Raw genomic sequence first — 24,046 nt, forward strand, 5'->3', positions numbered from 1 at the left:
TCACCGAAGTGCTACTTACTGATTTACTGTTTCCATGTGATGGTGGGTGGCACCACGACAGCCAAAAGTTTTAGTATGAGAATGGCTCATCCACCCCCTCAGGTCTCCGGTAACACACCCACCGAGAGTATTTAGATCAGATGAGCTGTTCAGTCTGGAGAGGTGAAAATCACTCATGTACATACAGAGATTCCTGCATTTGGTGGTGGAAGACGTCTCCTTAACGCACACCGCAGCAGTCAAATATTACTGAACTCTCACTGGCTTCTAACAGAGTCCGTCTCGTTCAGGGTTCGGCAGGACATTTGAAAAACCTTCAGTTTAAACCGCTTTTGAGATCAGTGTGTTTTCGCTTTGGTACTGCATCAGAAGTCTTCTTTTTGTTTCTTTCATCCAGGAGAATAAATGTATTATGGTGAGCGTTCAGAATCCTTTTTTGTTGTTGTTTGAGCCCGCCGTCACTTTTACACATTCTCAGGCATATTGTTTAAATCGAGGACTATCTGATTTAAACATGTGGAAACAAGATACGTCGACATATTTGGTGCTGACTGATACTCTGACTGAGTGTTACGAATACATTGCGTTCTGTTCTCAACAAGTGCTCATAATCCTATTTGGCCTCCCAGCATGTTTTCCAAGATTTGACACACACATGTACTGTATGTGAATGACATGTGATCTGTCCCGCCGCTTCTCTCGCAGCGTGGGAGCTAAGAGGCACCCATGTGTGTTTATGGGAGCGATTACTGCGCACTTAATCCTCGACAGGCACTAATGAAATCCTGTTAATTATGTCTCACTAAACCAGGCTGCTTAAAAGATGATTTTATCACCGAGACATGTTCCTTTTTATTATTTTTCAAGTGCTTGTCCGGTTCGAGTGTTTGCTCAGTACAAAGTTATGACTCCAGTTGTCATGCCTGGTCTTATTGCAGTAGCTCCTAGTAACCCCGGCCCCTTTTAAGGACATGATGTTCTTTAGTACGGAGGTGTGACCTCCTGACATTTTCCACATGAGATTCATCTGAAATCCAACCTGCCCACATGTCATCAACACACCTGACTCATCAAAACACCACACAGATAGTAGTTTTAGTGCTTTGAGTGTAAATATACACACACACACACAAACAAGGGTTACCTTTGACCTCATCAACCTGCCGCGCTCCTCACCTGGTGGGTCGTTTGTCAAAAGGTCACCGATTTGTTTTTCTAGTTCATCTGCAGAACGACATGCTGTTAACACTTTTTCCTAAATGTCCTGATGGGTGAATGAGCAGCAAATAAAGCAGAGACGTGTTTGTTCTAAACCTTGCTTGAGATGTGATTTTTAACATGAATTTAAAAGTTTAAATGGGCGATTAAGTGAGATACTCCAAAAAACTAAAGAAGGCAGCTTATAGGCACAAGCAGAAAAAGCCCCCTTCAGTCACGTGATGACCTGCTAGAAATGTGTGGAGATGTGTTTATGGAAAAAGACCTCATCCACGGTCTTTATTTTCCATGTTTGTTCTTATTCAGGACGGTTTTTTTGCGGCAGTGTCCAGCCGCCAGCCAGTGCCACCTTTAATTACCGATAAATCCATCCGTGTCCCTGGAACATATAGCAACTGCACGCTGTAATGCTAGCCATGTCAGAGAGTTTTTACGCTGTCTCTTTCTTCTGCAGGGCGGCAGTGGGACAGACGGCAGAGTCTCAGACTTGATGGACGGTGGCCGCATGGCTCTCGACAACAAGACTTCCCTCCTCAACACCCCCTTGCTCTCCTCCAGCCCCCGAGGAGCCCGTGAGCACTTGTCCGACTCGCCCTTCAAACTCGGCCGCAAAGACACCAGCCTGGATGATTCGGAGCTTCTCACCGATGGTACAGAAACTCTTCATGACAGAAGAACACACTGTAGATATCACAGATGGCAAATCATATGATAATTCCAACACGCCCCCCCCCCCCCCATTATCTCTTCACAGATAGCAGCCTTGACCAATCGGAGCTTGTGGCCGAGCTGCTCAAGGAGTTGTCCAATCACAACGAACGCATAGAGGAAAGGAAGGCAGCGTTGTGTGAGCTGCTGAAGTTGATTCGTGAAAATACGTTGCAGGTGTGGGACGAACACTTCAAGACCATCCTGCTGCTCCTGCTCGAGACGATGGGTGACAGAGAGGTTGGCACACTCGCCGGGAATCTGCATCAACTGACTGTTTTACAAGAAAAAATGTGGAGCTGAGTTCCTTTTGCTTTGATCTTAAATCTCTTTCACTCTCCCAGCATGTGATCCGAACGCTGGCTTTGCGGGTGCTGAGGGAAATTCTCAGTAAGCAGCCTTGGAGGTTCAAGAACTATGCAGAGCTCACCATCATGAAGGCCCTGGAGTCCCACAAAGACCCTCACAAAGAGGTAAGGCTGTTCACTCAACACAAAGGAGCTCAAGCAAACTCTCGTGTTTGTCTTTGATAAACATGAAATACACTTCTATAATGGATTTGTCCATCTGGCTCCTAAACGGTATGTCAGCCCGGTTTATTCTGGTATATCTGTGTTTTTCTGAAGGTGGTACGAGCAGCAGAGGAGACAGCAGCCATGTTGGCATTGTCCATCAGTCCAGAGCAGTGTATCAAAGTGCTGTGTCCCATCATCCAGTCGGCTGATTACCCCATCAACTTGGCTGCTATTAAGATGCAGACCAAAGTGATCGAGAGGATTCCCCGCGAGGGCCTGATCAGCATGCTGCCTGAGATAGTGCCAGGTCTCATACAGGTATCACACAGCTCATATCTGGAACATAAATGATCCTTTGGCTGCCGAACATGTCTTTATATTCATTTCTGTTTGTTTGTTTGTCTAAAACTTACATTCTTGATGCCCTCTTGGTGCAAACGAAGGACTCTGAAGCAATCTCGTCTGTGTTGTGTGGTTGAACAGGGCTACGACAACTCTGAGAGCAGCGTGAGGAAAGCTTGTGTCTTCTGCCTGGTGGCCCTCTACGCAGTGATAGGAGAGGACCTCAAACCGCACCTCAGCCAACTCTCGAGCAGCAAGGTGAGCTGACCTCGAAGCATTTCAAATGTGCATTTGTCACATTGGAAATGAAGACACTATAAAAGACAACCTCCAACTGCCAAGTCCAACGTACAGTGAACACAGCACCGAGAGAACACACCGTTTCCATGCAGAATGTATTAGGAGTATAATTTATTCAGTAGGGTAAAAACTGTAAACCCAACATTTGTATAAAGTTGGGTCGTTACTAGTTGTGTTATCCAACATAGTTATGGCTGTCATTGGTGGTTTTCATGTGCTGAGACTCAAAAGTCGATCGAAACTAACACATCATATGCATTGTTTTTTTGTTTTTTTTACACGTATGCATTTAGTACACAATTAGGCTTTATGCCCTGAAAAATTGAACAGGTGGAATTGGCTGAAAAAAAGCCCCGTCTGGGTCTGACAGAGCCAGAGCAATAACTTTATGTGTCCACCCTCTTTTGTGTTTCTGTTTGTAGCTGAAGCTGTTGAATCTCTACATCAAGCGTGCCCAGTCCGGCTCCGGTGGCAGCGAACCCTCGTCCGAGGGCCTATAGGATGCACACATCCCGCACAGGGCCACCACAGAACTGCAATGCTGCCCACCATACACACAAACATCTGCTCATAATGTCACACCCACCCACCCAGACTGACTGAAAACAAAACACAGATCAGAACTCACAGGAGCCAAACGGCTGACATCCACAACAGTGTATACACACAAACATACGTAGGTGCAGACAGTCTTCAAGTTTCCCGCCTCACTCAAAGATGGGAGTTGGTGCAGAAGAGAGAAATGTTGTTTTTCTCACCATTACTGAGCATCCACCCTGATCTCAAGACTGAACTGAACCTTTGAATCTCCATTAAACATAAATATACTCCACCCAGGTTTTGTCACTAATCACTCAAGGATGAAGATATGAAATGTCCGTCCTGTCCAACGGTATCCACTCTGAACAAATATCTCGATGTCAGTAGGAAGTGGTGCGTCTGCATGGTTCTCATTTTTCTGGGGGTTAATATTCATCAAGCTGCGCTGAACAAATTTTGCTGTTTTTGGTTTTTTTTTTCAAAATTTCCTTGAAGATTGAGTAACCGGGGCCAGGTAGACAGGAATGTAAATTTACATTGCGTTCTAGTTTGGATTTATTTTACGCTATGAGGTTTTACTGCAGTCGTGTTTTTTTTTTTTTTTTTTGTTTTCTTTTAATACCTGGAGTTTTATTTGCTGCTCACACATCAACACGTGCTCTCCCTTTCAGAAAGGTGCTGAAAAGCCTCAAAGGTACGACCGATCGACCCCCCCCCCCCCCAAGCACAGCACTAACACAAGTCACAGCGGGGGCCTGCGTGCTGGTGGCAGACAGTACAGACAGAACCCAAACTTTAGGAGGCGTTATGTGCTTGGCTATGCATGAGACTAAATTTGAAAAGACTAACTTTTTATCGGGGATCCTGTCGGCAGTCGGAGGAGTGCGAGTTTTAAATTAATGTGAAAATGTCCACCACTTTCAGATCAACTCATGGAGCCCATTTCTCCGAGCTCATCTTGGATCGGCATGTTGATGGGCAACAGGGGGAGGAAGATAGATGCGTGCTGCTTTACTACATGAAGTATGACAGGACATGGCTTCTTATCACATAGTGGATATGTATCTATATACGATATTAAAATGGAATATCCAGCAGCGGTGTAATTTAGGAGAGTATCCCCAGAGGGGGGGGGTGCACGCGCGCACCTTCACCCATCTTCGTTTTTATTTTTCTCTCGTGTGCCGTAGTCCCTCTCACACTTTTTTTTTTCTCTCTCTCTCTCTCTCTCTCTCTCTCTCTCTCTCTCTACTGAGAAAATTTGTAGAAATGTATTATTTACAGCTCTGAAAACAAATGTCATGTCCTCACTCTACTCCTTTCCCTGTTCATTGTGTCTTTCTTTCCTTCCTCTTGTAACATTCTAGTTTTCACTGTTGTGTTTTCTCCGTGCATTTACAAAGCTGTGCTTACAATAAAAATAAAGAACTTGTACAGATCATGATCAGCCATGCGTCTCGACTTTTGTCGGTGCACGAACCTCAGGGAGAGGAGGATGAATGGAAACGTTCGTGAACGAGCCAGTTTGCTGTGCACTTTGTCGTTCCTCTAACTGTCCCTGGACCAGTGAGAGACCATCTCAAATGTATCATAAAAATGTTCTATATATTATCACTTGGAGACGATACTTCTGTTCCTCAGATGGTTGATGGGATAAAACCTGAAGAAAAGTGTGTTCTGATTGGTCTCTAATGAGCTATTTTCCCCCTCTCATGCTGACTCTCTCGTTGCTCAGTCAAATATCCATATTAAACTGAAAGAAAAATTTAAATACACTTAACTGGTTTCCAGGTTACCTGTGATGAAGTTTCGAAAATCAATAAAAAAATGTGCATCCGAATTTTTTTCCAAGCGGACACCAGCTTGATTAAATGCTCTTGAGAAATCGGTACATTATCCTGACTTGGATTTACTCTCCAATGAGGAAGAAAAACTGCGGTAAATGGAAAGCAAAATGTTGAAAATCTGCACTTGCCATACAGTGGGCTAATTCAGACATGCTGTAAAAGTTAACATTTAACTCTTATGCAATGTTGCTATTTGAGAGAGTGGTGCTGAATTTCATGTATGCATCTGTTCTCTTGGCTGTATATTTAGGAGCAGCTAAAGAGGGTACCAGACACATCACCCATCCAACCTGCAAAAACTGTCGTCTCCCCCTCTGCCAAGTCGGTTTTAGCCGTCTTCAAAACAATTACCTAGTTAGGTAAATAAGTTCAAGCAGGAAAGTGCTATACGTCGGTATTTCCTTGTTGTGCAACTTTCAGAGAGAAATGTTCATTTGTATATTGAAACCGTGCACTCCACTTGGACAAATTAGAATATTTGCGCTATTTTAAATCAAACTTAATTCACGTGGACTCATAATTTCAAACGACCGGCTGCGACAGAAAAAACAATTTACAAATTTGAGCATCAGCATAATCCATTTTTTCTATCAGATGGCAGAAGCTTTCAAGGTGCTCAATTCTTGGTTTAAAAATATATATATATTAGAGGGGACTTTTATGTTTACTTGCAAATTGTTCTGCTTTTCGTCTGTTTACTCGATATCTGTTGGGTTTTTTTTACTGTGTTTTGCGCTAAAATGCGATTGCGGAGTATCGAGCGCTTCCTAAGAAGTCAGAAAAGGTGGGGTGTCATTAAGTTATGAGGCGGGTCTTACCCCCCCTCGGTCCAAAATAGCGCGTGTACAGTGCAGGGAAAAAAACTTTTCTTTCCGCACAGACTTGACTGTGCTCCACATCCAGGGTGCGACGGATAATAATTGACAAGACGGTGCAGACAAGAGGGGAAGTCGACGCGACGAGTCTGTTAAACACTGACATGACTCTAACGCCCGGGTTTCGTCTGGAGCTGGTTGTATTCACTCACAACAGAAGCAAGGCGCACTGAGAGGACAGCTGTTGGGAGACGCAATGTTGTTCTGGCAGTCCTACACTGAAAACTTCAGCTCCCCTGTGCAGATACAGGATGGCAGCAGTTACACACGGTATGAAGCTCCTGAACTTACAAAGTAAGGCTCGTTTAATTTAATTTACTGCCTCAAAGAGCCAACACACAGTAGCTACTCTGAAATGTTGAAAATGTCAATAAATGTTGGCTCTTCAGTTTTGTCTCTGTGTGTATAATAGAATTGTTCGTATGTGTCAGTGAGAGGGTGGTTATATACATCTACAGTGTTGATCTTTGTTGACAGTAATTTCTTTATAAATCCAACTGTAAATACACAGTTGGACACAATGACGGAAGCTCGGAGGCCCTTGATTGGTTAATCCTTCTGCGCTGGGCACAGGAGGCGGCCTCTGATTGGCCGTTTCGCTTCCTGGCATCATTCCCGAGGCTAGCAGTGGGCAACCCTGCAGGCTACACAGACCGACAGTCGGTATGCTGAGGAAGCCATGTTGATGCCTGGTTTTGTGTCAAACGCTACACTTTGGATGGTTAAAGGACTGCGTCTTAAAGACGGGAAGCCTCAGCGGTGATTCCAACACCGCGATGAGAAAAGGAGATCGGACTGCGATGGTACAAGAAGCGCCAGAGGAGAGCTGGTCTTAGGTCACTAGACTGTTGATGCAAAACAAGTGAAGTTGATGCTAGTTAGCTTGGTAGTCAGGTAGCAACAGCTGTGCGGACGCTGCGTGGGATGTCGCTTGTGGACTCTTAAAAATACAATATCAAAGTTTGTTGCATTTTTCTGAACGAACGATATCCAGACTGTCGTTAGACCCTGCTTGGAATAACAACGAGGCTGCAAAAGTCGCGGGAGCTTGCTAAGCTGCCTTTGTAAAGCTAGCTGTCTAGCAATATTAGCATGCTGACAATCAGCTAGCATCTCCTATCACGACTAACTAATTGCTAGCTGAGTGGGTTCTAACTTGTTGCTACTCTCGGGCAGTTTGCTGCGAGTGGAGCACCATATTGTCTGAAAAAGAAGCTTTCTGAAGCCCAGTAGAGATATGGCGATAAATTCAGTCTCTGCAGAAAGCTATCAGGTCGCCTGCCTAGCTTCCGAAGGAGCGGCTAACGGGCTAGCAGCATAACTTTCCTCTTGCGGTGTCGCTCAGAAGCTGCAGAGCTCACTTCCTCGCTAGCCGACCTCTCGTACCTGAGGCAAGCTGGCGGCCCTACGAGTAGAAGCCGAGGACAAGGAGCTCGGGCCGATGGCCTGGGTTCTGAAGATGGACGATGCCACCATCGAGTCGGGGCTGGTGCATGACTTCGATGCTAGCCTGTCCGGCATTGGACAAGAGCTGGGGGCTGGAGCCTACAGCATGAGGTTAGAGACAGTCTCAACATGCCAACCCCAGCTTCATGGCACAGGAGTAGGTCGTTAGAGATCAAAGCAAACACTCTTCGAAGTGTTAACATTATAGCTCTTCCCGTCCCTGTCTGGGTGTATTATTCCCTTTGTACTGGATGTGATGGTTTCTCTTTGTTTTGTTATTTGCAGTAAAGTAATCACGATAAGGGACAAAGATTATTCACTCTAATTCCACAGACATATGTCATGTATTGCTAAATCATACACAAGCTTAGTTTCATTGTAGAAATCTGTAGAAAAGGTCAGTGGACTTGTTTTTGATCAGCTTTAGTATGTGGGGGGAAAAACAACAGGCAACATGTCTGAGCTTATTGCTCTGATTTAGGTATTAAACAGGAAATTTCCTTTATTGCTTGAAGGTGTTAATGTCAGGAACTTCTGCTCAGCTGTCGTGAAATTCATTACATGAGACACACTGAACATCTTTTATTTATTTATTTATTCTTTTTTTTTTTTTAATGAACAAAGTTTGTTATAACAACTCCCTGCAGCTGATTTCCATGAGCGGTAATCTGTGTTGATTAACTTTTAGTCTGTGTTTTTCTCCTTTTGGCATTTTTCAAGAACCTTTTCTTTTTAAAAAAAAAAAAAACATCTTTCTAACATTATGCACAAGTCATGGATAGTGAACAGAAATACTATTGGACCAGTAAGTATCAAAGTGTAAAATACTAAAAGGCTTTTTGTTTAATTTACTTATTTGAGTGACAATATATATTTTTTTTCTGCGAAAACGAGCAAAACATTCCTTACCCCACAGAATAGAACATTAACTATTATTTTGACACCACCTCCTTTGTCATATTTCCGTCAATGATTACGCAGTTTAAATATTAACCAGCTCCAGCTGCTACACGGACAGTTTTTCAGAATTACTAGTGAATACATGCAGTCCACAAATACATGCTCATCTGCAACGTGCCACGATTTGAAAAATGACAAATGGTCATTGCACTAGTTCCCGATCACTTTGTGAGTCAAACATTTATTCTGAGTTGTGACATCTCGTGAAACGTCGCTTAATCAACACCATTGATTAATCATTGTTGATGATTTGTCTTGGGAGGATGCATAGATGCTTCATCCGTCTGTGTAATAGATTAAAGAACTACTCGGTTGACATTGAAGGGGTATTGTTGTAAACCACTTGTTCAGTTACAGATTTTCAGTGTGTGTGTGTGCACTGCGTTATGTAATGGGTCACTGGGAGGTCGTGATATTTTTGGGGGAGGGGGGGAGGGCTCAATTGATAAACATGTGTCTTATCAGCAGCCCCCTTCGCCCATCTGCTGTTAGTGTGCGTATATCTGTAGGTGTATGCCAGTCACTTATGAGCGCAAGCAAGCTCACTCACACATGATATGCATGGAAGTGAACTAGTGAAAACAGCGTGTGTGTGTGTTATCTGTGATGCTGGGGCGGGTCGAGGGGCATATTTGAAGTCAGCAGTTGGTAGGAACAGAATGTCTCGGTGCGTTACAGTCAAACACGCTCCTCGGATTTCAGGAATCAGACATTGAGAGGGGGGTGTGTTGCATTGCTCGGGAGGGATACAGTACCCAGGTCAGCAGTGTCTGGGCACCAATTATGCAAAGGAAACCCACAACGAGGGATTAAAGAAAGTGAACGTGGTAAACAAAGTGTGGAGGAAGGTTCTGCAGAAATAGCTTGAGATTAATAAGTTAGGTTCAAGTTTAGATTCAGGACATGTAAAAAAAAAAAGTTATCAGGTAATGCAATACCATTCACTGCTTTTTCTTTTTTTTTTTTCATTGATAGAATTTTTTTCAAATGCACTCAGATCAACACAGGCACTCCTCTACACTTTGCACCCTTTGACCCCCCTGCAGCATTTGTCATGGTGAGCTGAGGACAGCTTGGTTGTCTGGAGTGTCTGCCAAGTGTGAGAGATAATATATGTCAGCAGCTAAGACCGCTATCTCTGGGTGGTTCTGCTCATTTATCCAACGGCAGCTTCATGCATACATAACAGGAGAGTCATGTGATCAATGAAGAGGCTTTGTCACTTATTCTAAAATAAGATGATCCATTTAATAATTCCACACCTTGTCAGAGTGAAATATTGTCCCATTGAAAGTGGTATCAACTTAACCAAACTATTCCATTAGTTAGGGATGAGAAACAAGAGCAGTCAGTCTGTTTTTTTTTTTTTGCTCTGAGAAGTTTTCAGTAATTACGTGGCCACCAGAATGAATCCCACATGGTGCTGGAGGTGTAATGAAAGCTCAACACTTTTATTTAACCATGAGTAAAAACCCATTTTCTTGCACCTCTGCTGACTGTCCGTCATATCTGTGTCCTCTTTCTCTCTGTGTCTCACAGTGATGTGCTGGCTCTGCCGATCTTTAAGCAGGAGGACTCCAGCCTTCCCCCTGAAAACGAGACCAAAAATCCCCCATTCCAGTATGTGCTGTGCGCTGCCACCTCGCCCGCTGTCAAGCTGCATGAGGAGACGCTCACATACCTAAACCAAGGTGATATGTCTGTGGAGAGTCTTTGTCATCCAGGTCATGGCAGTTCAAAGTGCTTAAATTAAAAACCAGGCCACTGGAAACCTTTTTTTTTTTGGTTAATAAAGACGTTTGACCTCTCAAGCTTCTACAGTTCCAAGTGACTGGTGGGAAATTTCAGGCTTGTAAGGTATTTATTGTTGGGGCATTCACACGTTGAAAGTGGTGGCAAATCACATCTAGCATTTCAGGTGATAGGTGGGTGATACTTGAAGCCGCTTTCTCCTGTTTTAAGGCGCAGGGAGGGGTCACATGATGTCCCACCGCAGCATATTCCGTCAGTGCACCACGCCAGAGGCTGCGTCCTTCGTTCAGCCCATTCATTCTTCCTCCGCAGCACAAGTCAGGTCGTAGCATCGCACGCTCTGCTGTGTTCAGAGGAGGTAGAGAGTCAGGATCAACTCAACTTGTTTTTTTATTTATTTTTATGTAGCATCTTCCAGACACAAGTGTAACCCAAAGAGCTTTACAGGAGAAATGAAGCAAGATTTACGCATCATCAGTCCTCTGTTTGTCAGGAGCCTTTTTGGTTTTGTTTTTCTTTTAAGGATTTCAGGGTAGCTTGACAGGAAGGGGGCAAAGAGGCCGAGCCTGGAGTTGTACATGTGCCTGCTGCATGGAGGACCTTTAGCCTGCTAAGATAACAGGAGCGGCGGTTGGGACTCTTGTCTGGATCCAAAATTTTTGCAAATTCCAAATAATCCCTGGCTTAATTGTACAACTTGTCACGGTAACTCTTTTCTTTGTCATGTTTGCTCCCCACCACAGTTGTTTGTGTTGGGCTCAAACAACTTTCTCCTCTCCTTGTCTTTGAAATGTTGCTGGACCGCTGAGTCCTGACTTGAAGAGCTGGTTCTGCTGTGTTGTAGTAGTTGTCTGGTCTCCACTGTAACGGTCCCTGCATTCCTCTGAAGGAACCAGTTTTCTTCTGAGGGTGTTGTTTAGTTTGAAATGCACCAGGCTGCTGTGTTGGGAGTTTCTCAGATGCTCCTGACACAAACAGATTGACAATGTGTTTGTGCCAGTTCTATTTGTGTCTGTTAGAGGCTGCCGTGTGGTTTCCAGATTTCTTAGCCGACTTAACAAAGGCCCAGTAAAGGCATCTACAGTTTTTTAAGCGCTTTCTTCACGTTTGTCTTTCCTTTCTTGAACCTTTGTCTTGGCAGGGTCATCATCAGGGGTCATCGTAGTCCAGAGTTGTAGTGATGGCTTGTTTGTGTTCCCTGTATACTTCATACAGCATAGACCAACCACCAGTCACTTACAACTGAACATTTATTTAGAATGAGAAGTGAAACGTCTTTAAGACCCAACGTTTAATTTAAGCTGTTAAAAACCAAGCCTTGCACAGACTCACAGCGCAGTACACACATCAAAGGAAACATCTCTGACCTGGTGTTGCTGCAACTCTCTGCTCAAACTACCCAAACTGCTTGAGAAGTCTTTGGTATTAACCCCCATATAATTGTGTTCTGGAGCCACACCCCAACTATAACTTATCGCCAAATAATTATCTCATAGATTTAAGGCACATTAGTTTGATTACTGTGAAACGAAGCCAGTCCGTTTGGCTTCTGCACACCATGGGGATATTATGCGTCAGCACTTTGTTTTTCTTGTTCACTCTGTGGCACACAAGGAGAACTCGACCCACTGGCACGTAACAGGATTAAGTTAAATAAATGTGAAGCAACATCATTGTTGAAGACAAGCGGCAGCGTGTGAGCTTCCATCTTCTAAATGATGAGAAGTGCCACCTACTCAGCCAAATGATTTTGACATAAATCGTACATAGAATGGATTTTGTTTTTATTCATTTAATTTTTTTAATTTTTTTTTACTAGATTTTGTTTTATTATTCAGTTTTCAAACAGCTGAGTGGACGGTTCTGAAGGTGGGTTGATCCATCCATGTGGTTAGTTTGGGCTACACAGTGTTTCTGTTGAAACTATCGACATATTATGGACTACATATGTGACCGTAATGTCAAAAAAAAAAAAAAGAAAGGTGTAATCTCTGAGATTGCTGGTTTGCTATAGTCAAAGATCTGGAGAGAGCCATATAGTCACACTCTAACCCGATCATTTATGCCAGCTTTTTGCATGCAAGTGTGAACACAAGAAATGAGTGTTTCTCAAACAGACAGAGAATTGCAGGGTGTGAGTCATCTTTTGTTTCTGCACATATGTATCCTAGCTGTATGGGCTCCACACGTTAACTAAAGAGAATAAACAACCGTAACCCAAATGATTGTTCCGGTAAGGTTTCATTATGGAATCCATTCAGTATCATCTAAACTGTAGGAAGGGACTTGTGGTTGTGTTTTGATTCTCAAGTTTAATATTGAATTCTATCAATTATATATGAGAAACCAAAGCAAGCATCCGTTATGTTGTTTTAGATGAATGATTAAAAGAACAGATAACGGCACTATTAAAGCATAGGATGAATGATTATTATTGGCAGAGACTCGGCACTGTTCAGACTTGAACAAAGTTCAAAGAAGATGGACGTTTCATTCAGAAGTGAGTGATTGAAGAGAAAAAGACACAAAGTCTGTTTTAGCTCATTTAAAAAAAACAACAACTGAGTAGCAAGTTCACTTTATAATTTCGACGTAGTTGATTTTTGTTTTGGGACATTTAACGAGTGAAAAATCAAATGTAGACCCTGAGCTGCGTGGCTCAAAATGGGCTTTTTGTCTTCAGTCTCATCCAAATTCTATTAGAAAAGAAGCAATACATGATGACACATAATCCCATTGGGTGCTTCATGAGGTCTGTTTTTCTCAATTTTCTGTGCTTCTCCCTTCTGTCTCACTAAGGCCAGTCTTATGAGGTGCGTATGTTGGACAACAGAAGATCAGGGGAGTTGGCAGAGCTCAATAACAAGATGGTGAAGGTGAGAGGACCCTCACAACTTGTAGATAAACTGCTGCTTCTCACATCAGGTGCCCTTTGTAATCTAATGTGTGTGTGTGTAGAGCACAGTGCGAGTTGTGTTTCATGACCGTCGGCTGCAGTACACGGAGCACCAGCAGCTGGAGGGCTGGAGGTGGAATCGTCCTGGCGACCGTCTCCTTGACATCGGTAAAGAAACCTGGAAAGCAATGTTAACTTGAACTTTCCCACGTGTTTGTGATTGGCAGATCCCATTTCTGTGTTTTTGTGTGACACAGATATCCCCATGTCAGTGGGCATCGTGGAGCAGAAGACTAACCCCTCCCAGCTTAACGCTGCAGAGTTTCTGTGGGACTTAAACAAAAGAGCTTCTGTTTTTGTACAGGTAACACAGAAACATTCTCACATGCACGTCCACGTGTCTTTGCGCCTTCTTTTTTTTTTTTTTTTGACGTTGTACTCTTGTTTGCTGGCTGTCTGCAGGTTCACTGCATCAGCACAGAGTTCACTCCCAGGAAGCATGGTGGAGAGAAGGGCGTCCCCTTCAGGATCCAGATCGACACGTTTGCCCTGGGAGACGGTGGAGAATACACGGAGCACCTCCACTCCGCCTCCTGCCAAATCAAAGTCTTCAAGGCATGTAGTCGGTCTCCCTCGGGGTGCATTATAGACATTCTTTACCGTCTCGTATATCAGCTCAGACAGCGATTCCCTCTGTCTCTTCTTTGAGGTTTTATTCTTCTCTACTTCCTGTTTAGCCAAAGGGGGCGGACCGCAAACAAAAGACAGACAGGGAGAAGATGGAGAAACGCACTGCTCAAGAGAAGGAAAAGTACCAGCCTTCTTATGATACCACTGTTCTATCTGAGGTCAGTATGCAGCTGTCGGGCGTCATGTGGCTTTAGTGCTAATAGGCCTGATTGTTCAGTTTCACTATTAAAATGTGTTTCTAGAAATTGGCTCATCACCCAGAACAGTTGAGGGTGTTTTACCTGACAGACCACCAAAAGATCACATCACTGCCAACCATTTTCTCAAGCAGCACTCTTCAGATTTAACAACCACTGAACACACATTTCAATGTGCTGAGCTTCTTCAGCTATGATCTCTTTTATGTCTCCACCCATTCATTTTTTTTCTTTTTTCAAACTGTTGTCCCACTGGTGAAGGAAAGCCTCCTTTGAGTGACATCTTAACTGTCACAGCACCTGTCTCTTGTTCAGAGCTCCTTCACCTTCAGGCCCCGTGCACATGAACAAACGGTCTGCTGAGGACCGCGGTGCAAAGAGACGGGTTGTCTCATCCTCCCGGGTGTTGGATGTTTTCACATCACTCTATCACTAATTGCAGTGGAAACTTAAGGTCGTCGCTGCAAACTGCATTCACAAATGCAGACTTCTGTTTGCAGCAACAATCAAACGCTATATTCAAAAGGTCGAATGCAAGGAGAAATCAGTGGAGAATGAACTTGATTCGTAACTTTTCTGCACTGATCTCACATCTGCTGCTTTGGATCCAGCAGACCTGGCTTTTTATGGATTTTTTTTTTTTTTTTTTTTTTCTGTGTTTTGTGACCCCAAATTCTGCTCTGGACTCGACTCATTTGAATAGTAGTGTAGATGCTTTAAAGAAAATCCTTAAGATCATATCTTTTAGTTTAGTAATAAGTCGCGCACGTCTTAATGGCATCGTGACCTGAACTGAAACCACTTCCTGCTGCTTATAACATCTCTAATGTTTAAGAAAATGGTTTGCAGTGATGTGAAGAAGAAAGGATGCGGTACGCCACACTATCAGTTTGTTGGTAGCAACACTACACATACCTGAATGTGACATTTGTTGTTCATCTCTGCTGTTAAGGCAGCCTGTTGATCAGGTGGCGTGGCCCACATCTGTGATAAAACACAGTTTACAGTAAATGAGCCAAATTTGACTAAAACAAACAAATTGGTGTGTTTGATTTGACATTCAGTGTAGCTCAGAATATCGTCTCAAGTTTTGAATCTTCGATGTAATATTTGGAAGGTGTCTCCAGGCTGACTGGTTGTGTTTGTGCCGGTCGCTGGCCGGCTGGCTAACCTCTGCTGTGTGTCCGTATGTAGACGAGGCTTGAGCCCATCATAGAGGATGTGGGCGACCATGAGCTGAAAAAGTCCAGCAAGCGGACACTTCCCGCTGACTGTGGCGACTCCTTGGCCAAGAGAGGCAGTGTAAGCACCCTGCTCCCCTCTCCCCCCCACTCCTCCTTCTCCCTATCACACCATCCACAGACTGCTCTCTTTTTGACAACCCAGGCTCTCAGTTGGTGCTCCAGTGACATGTATTTGACATTAGGTGGTGTGGAGATGGTGCACATAGTGTTTTTTTTTTTTTTCTCTCCTAAGCTGTTAGCTCTTGTGAGTAGTTGAACCTGTGTGTCTCTTCTTTGTGGGCTTGTTATTGAGTGTTTAGATCTGTTCATGTGTTTCCTCAGTGCTCCCCATGGCCAGACACCGCCTACGTCAGCACCAACCAGGCAGCTACCCCCTCCTTCACCTCCACCCCGCTGTCCACCTACACAACCTCCTCAGTACTGGACAGGTGTGTGCGTGTGTTCCATGTTCAGTTTGGACTTAGAATAAAACGATTGATGTCACCACTCGTGATTGTTAGCTTTGTTTTTTCTAGCGACTCGTCCTCTCCCAATCACCAGGCAGACCCGGGCAGCAATGGAAACGCAGAGGTTAGTCGCAGTCGCACACATTTGGGAGTTAAAGGAAGTAGCGGTGTTTCAGAAAAAGATGTTTTTGCATGTCACACACACTGCACTGGGAGGGTGGGGTAGAAATCCAGCTGTAGATAATAAAGTTGTTGTTCACCCAGAATGCACCAGTATTTTTTTGTCATTTAAACTCCTTTTTATAAACATGTGACATTTAACTCCACTGTGATTTGTCACTGTTCCTTTTAGTTTAAATAAAGTTTAGTTATACGTTGAAGGTTTTACGTTGTTGATATATTCTTATTAGTTATTCATTGTTTAATGAAGTTAGTTAAGTTGTACTTTGCCTATTTGCACAACTTTATTGAAATTGGATTGATGAAAAATAGAAAATTGCTATAGGAGCACAGCTTCATGTTTCTGTAATCTGAAACAGGAAATTCTGCTGTTGTTTGTGAGATTCAAAAGTCACAATCCAGGTGGCTAAAGTACATAAATCGCATGCAGTGTTTGCTCAGTGGGACTCAATAACGATATGGTGGCGTTAACTTCCTCTTTGTTGCTTTCCTCCTCCACAGCAGTTGAGCCCCACTGCTTCCATACAGGACACACAGAAGTGGCTGCTGAAAAATCGCTTCAGCTCCTATGCTCGGGTCTTCTCTCACTTCTCAGGTACACGCAGGAATGTTGTCTTTTGATCGGTTTATCTTTTATCAGTTTAATCTTTAGCTTTGTTGTTTCTACAGCTCTGTCGTTCCCGATGAGTGTTTCATGTTGTAACCACATCCTTGTTTACTTGTGCTTCTAGTTGTCTTAGTTTGAGTGTCAATTTTAAAACAACTTCCTTGAAAGCAGGAAGCCTCGTGTCTTTCTAATGGCTTTGTTTTTTTTGCAAGCTACCAATAGTGTTATGACTCGATATGCACAGGTGTGTTTTCAACCTCACAGTGCATCCTATTTAATAATTAGTAACTGGATGCTTTAATAGTATTTTGAGATGATTTCAATGGGCCAGAGAGCCCAAAGACCTTTACTTAAATGTTTAATTTCAGCAGTTGAGTCTCAACAGCTACAAAACGATGACATGTTACCACTTTTTATAACAGCCATCAACTTCCCTGCTCTGTAAAAATGGATATCAGAATCTGTTATTGGTACAGACTAATACCTACATTAGAGGTGACTGGATCTTTTTTCTTTTTTTTTTTTTTTCATAGGTTCTGATTTGTTGAAGCTAACCCGGGATGACCTGGTCCAGATTTGTGGAGCAGCAGATGGGATCAGACTCTTCAATGCACTCAAATCCAGGTGCGTTTCGGTTTTTATCTCTAAAGCGGGTCATTTTAACAGAGATGGACAACACACGATGCCATATAAAACAAAAACCTCAATCATCACTTTGTATTCACTTCATTCTTGTAATCGTCTTTTTGTCCAGCAATGTCTCATTTGCTGCGGGCCACTTTGTGGGCTAACACGGGTGAGTCCAGTAAGCGTTTGACTGTGCGATCTGCTGTCTCTGTGCAGGTCGGTGCGTCCCAGGTTGACAGTGTACGTCTGTCAGGAGTCTGCTCAGGAGAGCCCTCTGCTGGAGAGACACTGCAGCAGTGAAAATGGGGAACACAGTATCGCCCCTAGTTTACATGGTGAAGAACATGTGTGGTGATATCAGTGGAATACTGAAAAGCATATATATCAGCACGAGTCTGAAGTAGCATATATGGCATTTTTCTTTTTAGTGTACCATGCTTTGTACTTAGAGGATCTCACAGCTGCAGAACTCATCCGCAAGATGGCGTGTGTTTGCGGCATTCCACTGGGAAAGATCAACCAGGTGTACAGACAGGGTCCTACAGGCATACACATCCTGCTAAGTGACCAGGTACCCAACACACACACACACACACAGGCCATTTACTGAACTGACCTTCTACACATGGGTATCTCATTCTCAGCTCAGTTGGACGATGAGTGTTATTCTGCTGGTCAAAAACTGCCTTAACAGGTTGTGACTGTCCAAGAATAAGCTTTAAAAAGCTTATTCCATGCCACAGAGATTAGCTACTGACAATGCTCTGATCCGATTTAGATTTCTGTCATGTCGGAAGTCTCTGACCCTCGAGGTGGGGCCGTGTGCTGTTTAACCCAGGGAATGAGAATCCAAGCCACGTTATTTGTGTTATAGATTACAAGTGCTTCATCACATACATTCATCAACATGCGCTCAATGGAAAGGGAAAAACAACACCCAGTTGATAAGGAGGGAAAGGTTTGAGCTCAAAGTTTAAGAGGTTGGTACATACAGGGAGTTACGTCATACTATTAGACAATCGGGTGTTTCAAGTTATGACTACATTAAAAAGGACGTTCCTGTTATATATTGATAGATTTTGTAGGTATGTCAGTTTCTATAGATATTTACCAAAACAGGAGCCATATATTTTAAAGGAAATGTTTTTTTTTATCTCAAACTCTTGGTTTAGACCTGTTTTGAGGAGAAGTAAAAATACAAAAGTTTTCTCTGTAGAGTTATGAGCTACACGGCTCCTCCCTCCTCTGGGAGACCCGGCGTGCTCAGAGCCGACGTTGCTGAGAGAGGCCGCTGGGTGGATTACCACGGCTGCTGGGTTACACTGACCCTGGGTCAGATTCAGCTTCGATGCTCTGAAGTGAATGAATGCCGTCATTGTCATTGCCAGAGTGCAGTGAGACGAGATGGTTCCTTTCACGGTGCACAAAAACATCTCTTAAAAAGTAGAGAAGTATGTTTATGCAGGAGTACATCACAGAACATATGGACAAACAAATCAGCAGTAAGAAAAGCTCTTAAAATAAAGTGTATGTATATCAAATAGACAATAAGGTATATGTAGGTCAATGACTAAATAAGTTGGAGAGAATGGCAGATCTGTTGACTCTAATGTTACAAGCATGCAGAGTTTAATATTAAGGCCCAGAGCTACTGTGTCTGTGCGTTCCACCATCTTCTCATCAGTTTTTCCTACATATGTTTGACCACATGAGATCATGCTACAGGAGGTCATTCCTGCCCCCAGCGATAACAATAACCGTGCAATGACTTATAACTATTTTATTTCTTTATGCTGCAAAAGTAACTCCCCTTTAGGGCTTTATAAAGTATTATTCTACTCAGTCTGATTAAACCTTAAAGAAATAGTACCCATATTTCTCATAGTTATTACAGGTATAGTTTATACGGTGCACTATTTATGAATTGTCCCAGTAATGCATCTCTGTGGCAGCGTTTGTGTGCAGTCCTGCAGCGTTCCTCAAATTGTTTTAAAGCCTTTTTTTTTCGTACTTTTTAAGAGTAGCCTAGCTTGACCAAGTTAAAAGATGTCATCGCCAAATACCTACTTTGGCGTCCCTCTGCATTAAAGGTAATAGAGGGACAGGGTAGGTGGCAGGCCTGGGACTGAGAATCTGAGCAAAACAAACACAATGTTACTATCTTGTTGTGTAACAATGAGGAACTCTGCTGTCTGTGGTGTCGTGTTTGTGCATGTGATTTATAGTCTCCTGCTATCACAAACCCTGTTTTGGTTTCTGCTTATTCTCTCTTTTGAAATGCAAAGAAATGCTTCATGAGTACTTTTGGAAGAATATTGGCTGAGCTGTAACATTTCTTATTGTCTCTCCCCCCCACCAGATGGTTTACAACTTGCCTGACGAGAGCTGTTTTTTGATCAGCACTGTCAAAGGTCAGCTCACAACGCCAGTATGAGGAGCTGTTGGTTTCCTGCATAGTAACAAGCCACAGTCTGTCTTTATTTGAGGGGGATTTAATGTACTTTTTCTCTCGCGTATTCCCTTCCAGATGAGTTGAGCGAAGGACTTCATCTAATCCTGAAGTAGTGAGGAGGACAGATGGCATCACTAATACTCCACCCTCTGTTTTGGAGCAGCAGCAGCCTCCCTCTGTCCCTCTCTGCCTGCCTCTACTCTTTCCCTCTACGTCCTCCCTGTCTCTCTTAGCGATCGCTCGATGGAAAGCGGAAACTGCGTGAAAGCCATGTAAATGTTAGAATCTGACATGGGTGTGTCCACTGTTTCATATTGAAAACATTATTAATGAAGGAGGTTAGTTAGAAGAAGAGAGACCGGGGAGGATAAGAGATGAGGGGAAAGTTGACATTGATCTGTGTTTTGATTTTATTTTTATTTTATTGTCTTTATATGGTTTCTGGGTGGAGAAGGGAGGACGGAGGCTCCAAGAGAGAGGGGTGGGTGGTGCTCCGGCCGGCTAGAGACAGAAATAAAGCAGAGTTTCCTTATTGCCCGTTGCCCTTCCTACACTACGCACACAACCAGCACTAGGCCAGTATTTGAATAACCTGTACTGCTGAACAGCATGCGATCTCATACTAAGTTGCTTAAAGGAGGTTCCCACCTTACTCTGCTTATCTAACATTCTTGATGGGGTTGTCTTAATTAACCATTTAATGATAAAACCGAGCTTGGTAACTCATGAAATATCCAGGCTAAATGAGTGGAAGTGCCCTCATTGGTGGATTTTGGCGCCACTTTTTTTTATTTTTTATTTCGTGTCAGATGGAATGATTTCATCAACTCTTGCCACATTAGGTCATCCTATGTGACTTCGACTTACAGCCATATTTATGTGTTGACATGTCGATGCGCTCGGCTCTTCTAACACATGTTCTGCTTTGCCTGCTCTTTTTACTATTTTAGTTGATACTTTATTTATGGTTCAGATGTTTTTCTGTTGGTCTCAATGAATTTATTCGTTTCTGGTGCCATAGTGGCTTTTTAGCTCTATCTTTTACTCACATGTGCACACGGAGCACATGCACGTCATCTCTGACTCCCCCTGCTTTGTGTATTGACCTTGAAACACTGGTTTTGGGGAAATGCGGTTCTGAGATTTTGGCCGTAAATTTCAAAGAAAGGACAAAACGCCTCAAATACACTGCGCAGTGGAGCCGAAACGCCCATCCAAAAACCCTATTGTTAGGTGGACCAAACGGGTTACAGATTGATAGACACTTTTTCAGAGAAAAATAAACCTATAGACGCTCTTGACCCTCACAAGAGGTGCTATGTAAAGTGGTTTAGAGGTGAATAAATTCTGATGGAGTTGCTTGTGTTCTAAAACGTCTTGTGCTGCTTTGCAATTAACTACCCATCATGCAGCAGGCTGGTCGAAATGAATCATTGGTGTTCTCTGGTTTCAGTCGGATTACCCTGCTGACTGACTGTGGAAAATCACGGGGACGCCATGTCCATCTCCAGAATCTTGTGTTTGTTGTGTAGCTGAACACAGGAAGCACTGGTCGTATTTCGAGTGCCCTTACCTTTAAAAAATGGTGGGAAACCTCAAAAGTCTTGGGAGTCTTCGTTTGTTTAGTTCACCTGTGTTGGATTTGAGGCGCTTACAGTTTACTTTTCGAGGTGTCCGTGTCGGAATGCTTGTACGAGTGCATGTGTATCATTTTTGTGTTCTTGGAAAGGTTTCATTATGTCCATTCTTTCCCGTTGGTATGAAAAAATTGTGTTTAGCTTGCTACTTTGTAAAGAGCATGTGGAAAATGGCTGAAAGGAGGAACAGATAAGTTTGTCAGTGAGTGTATCACCTCCTTTTTTTTTTTCTTTTTTTTTTTTCCATACAATAGAGACCAAGCCTGCACTGAAGAAATTTACAAAGTTCTAGCTTGATGTGTAGTCAGTAGTCCTACGACCCCACCCTCTTCTTACCTGCCTAATCAGAAGAAGGAAAAAAATAAATAAGAAGAATGTCAAGACTAAAAAGCAACAGTTTCTGTCTCACCACACGCCAGAGCCAGGACTGTAGCTCTTGTGGCGTTTACACCGTCATGAATACCACAGCAAAGCAAACTGTGTTCTTCAACACAGAAATTAGTGAGAATAGAGTGGATGTGGTAACGAGTCAGGTGAACTCCGGTAAGAAGTTCTAGTCCACTACAGACCCGACCGACCGTCTGCCTGCCTGCCTGTCTGTGTGTGAGCGTGAACCAGAAAGGTGACCACTGTTAATGTCATGTTGATGATGCTTCTCATGTGCACAGTAACATATGCTGGAGATGTACACAACCACATGTGCTGGGAATAAATGATTTCATAACTTTCTCTGTTGCCCTGCGCCATCATTGCAAGAAACAAGACTGTGAAGACATTGCTGTACTTTCCTGAAATTTCCTAAAAACACCATTACCGTGTCCATATGAAATAAGAGGGCAAGCAGCAGCAGCTGGGTGCTGCTGATCTAAAGCATTTGATTCATTTATGGGGTGAGCACTTCTACAAAAGCACTTTTATCAGTTTGCTGGTCTGAAGCATCCAGGTGTGTGTTTTAACACAATGCCAAGGAGGAAAGACATCGGAAATGATCTTGGAGATGCAAATGTTGCTTCCCATAGACATTTTGAAGACCATCTTTCTACAATGAGAAAGATTATTCAAAGATCAAAAACTTGACATGAGTGGACGCCCAGTGGTGGAGGGCTGATGATTTGGGCTGGTTTTGCAGCAACAGGACCTGGACACTTTCCAGTCAGTAAGTCCACCATGAACTCCTTTGTACACTAAAGTATTCCAGAGTCAAATGTGAGAGCTTTGGATAAAAGCGTCTGCTAAATACATAAACAGAGCATCTCTCTGAAACTGGGTCATCAACAGGACACGTAAACCACAAAATACAACAGATTGTCAGGAAAATTGTCAACATATTCTAACAACCCTATCAAAGTCCTGGAAGCTCACAAACCTCAATGAACTGAAACAATGTTTTAAAGAAGAGTGGACCACAGTTCCCCCACAAGGATTGACAACACCATCCAGAAATATAATTACAGTAATCGCAATGCATTTTTAATTAACCTTTTTAAGGACACTTCAAGTGATCATTTGTTTATCAAACTTTCTCACCATTAATCTCCAGGAAACAGGCTTGACAGCAAAGCTTTTCAGGCTCAACAACCAATAGCATTCACTTAGTGCTGTATGACTGAGTTTCTAGGGCACAGTGAACAGCTGCCTTTCATGGCACCGCATGGTATCAAAGGAACCGCAAAGACTGTGCAAAACAATGGCCATTTGTCATCAGACAAGTAGACCCTGCTTTGACTCAGTTATGAACAGACTGAGAGCACAGAACACCTGACTGACGTGGCAAAACAGATGCTCAGTACTCAGAATCGGACTTAAAAATGATGCTGAATAACACCTGCCATGGAGTGAGTGCAGATGTTGCTAGATAATTAGACAGACAGGACAACCATCTGAGAATCTGATGGCATCATTGAGCAAAACGTACTTGGTGGTTCACACTTAAATATATCACAGGTAATGTTAGTCAGGAACCCAGACTCAAAGCTCACTGTGATGCAAATGTTAAGCAGTAATTGATTAGCTGTTTATATGTATATGTAATGTGTTCCCACAGAACAATGTACACTACGCTGACATAGAAAGGCTGCAGGGGTTTATATTGCCTGTTCTTACTTGTCTTTATTTGGGGCTCTGTAGATATTTTGGTACACATAAACTTGGCATATTGCTTTAAAAAAAAGGTGTTCAGTCATATTACCTGACAGCAAACTAGGGGCCAATTTTAAAAGAATGTAGTTCATTTTCAAATGTGACAAAATAAATATAAGTAAATTAAATAAGAAGCAAATGTTAATATGAAAATATGAGGAGAAACATAAATGTATAACTTCTCAAATCTAAAATGAAATAACAGAATACAAAACAATAATTAGTATTTCCATATTTACTATCTTTTGTGGTATATCAAAGTCTTGTATCTTTCCAATTTTGACACTTTTTACTTTGCTTTTCCTGTTTCCCAATTGTTTTGAAGTAGACTGGTCTACTGGTCTCCACCTCTAAATTGCCTGTTGAGATTGCTAAAGGAATTGGCAAACGTGCTAAACAGAAATAAGGAAAAGAAGAATATGGAATAC

General features: G+C 42.9%; 2 protein-coding genes across 6 annotated transcripts in view; both read left to right on the forward strand.

The window, feature by feature from the left end:
* The window catches only part of clasp2 (cytoplasmic linker associated protein 2), a 51,273-nt gene extending 46,206 nt beyond the window's left edge, over positions 1–5,067 (forward strand). For both annotated transcript variants that reach the window (XM_072371072.1, XM_072371073.1), the window contains 6 exons: positions 1,673–1,868; positions 1,973–2,166; positions 2,271–2,399; positions 2,553–2,759; positions 2,925–3,041; positions 3,506–5,067. In XM_072371072.1, the coding sequence (XP_072227173.1) occupies positions 1,673–1,868; positions 1,973–2,166; positions 2,271–2,399; positions 2,553–2,759; positions 2,925–3,041; positions 3,506–3,583 (921 nt within the window). In that variant the 3' untranslated portion in view covers positions 3,584–5,067. The remainder of the gene's footprint in view (positions 1–1,672; positions 1,869–1,972; positions 2,167–2,270; positions 2,400–2,552; positions 2,760–2,924; positions 3,042–3,505) is intronic.
* Positions 5,068–6,346: 1,279 nt separating this feature from the next.
* Positions 6,347–22,207, forward strand: ubp1 (upstream binding protein 1). 4 transcript variants are annotated; one of them, XM_072370218.1, is made up of 16 exons: positions 6,347–6,639; positions 10,291–10,442; positions 13,303–13,379; positions 13,462–13,567; positions 13,657–13,763; positions 13,862–14,014; positions 14,137–14,247; positions 15,481–15,588; positions 15,852–15,958; positions 16,046–16,100; positions 16,658–16,751; positions 17,297–17,387; positions 17,607–17,725; positions 17,819–17,961; positions 19,750–19,801; positions 19,918–22,207. In XM_072370218.1, exons 1-16 carry the CDS (start codon positions 6,542–6,544, stop codon positions 19,953–19,955), a joined length of 1,611 nt encoding a protein of 536 aa, XP_072226319.1. In that variant the 5' UTR covers positions 6,347–6,541; the 3' UTR covers positions 19,956–22,207. The 4 variants fall into 4 exon arrangements, with proteins under 4 accessions (XP_072226319.1, XP_072226320.1, XP_072226321.1 ...); XM_072370219.1 differs by having other exon boundaries at positions 6,347–6,615; XM_072370217.1 differs by lacking the exon at positions 6,347–6,639 and adding an exon at positions 6,951–7,902.
* Positions 22,208–24,046: the final 1,839 nt, after the last annotated feature.

The sequence above is a fragment of the Leuresthes tenuis genome, unplaced genomic scaffold (assembly GCF_036924035.1).
Source record: "Leuresthes tenuis unplaced genomic scaffold, fLeuTen1.0.hap1 SCAF_18, whole genome shotgun sequence".
Taxonomy (NCBI): domain Eukaryota; kingdom Metazoa; phylum Chordata; class Actinopteri; order Atheriniformes; family Atherinopsidae; genus Leuresthes; species Leuresthes tenuis.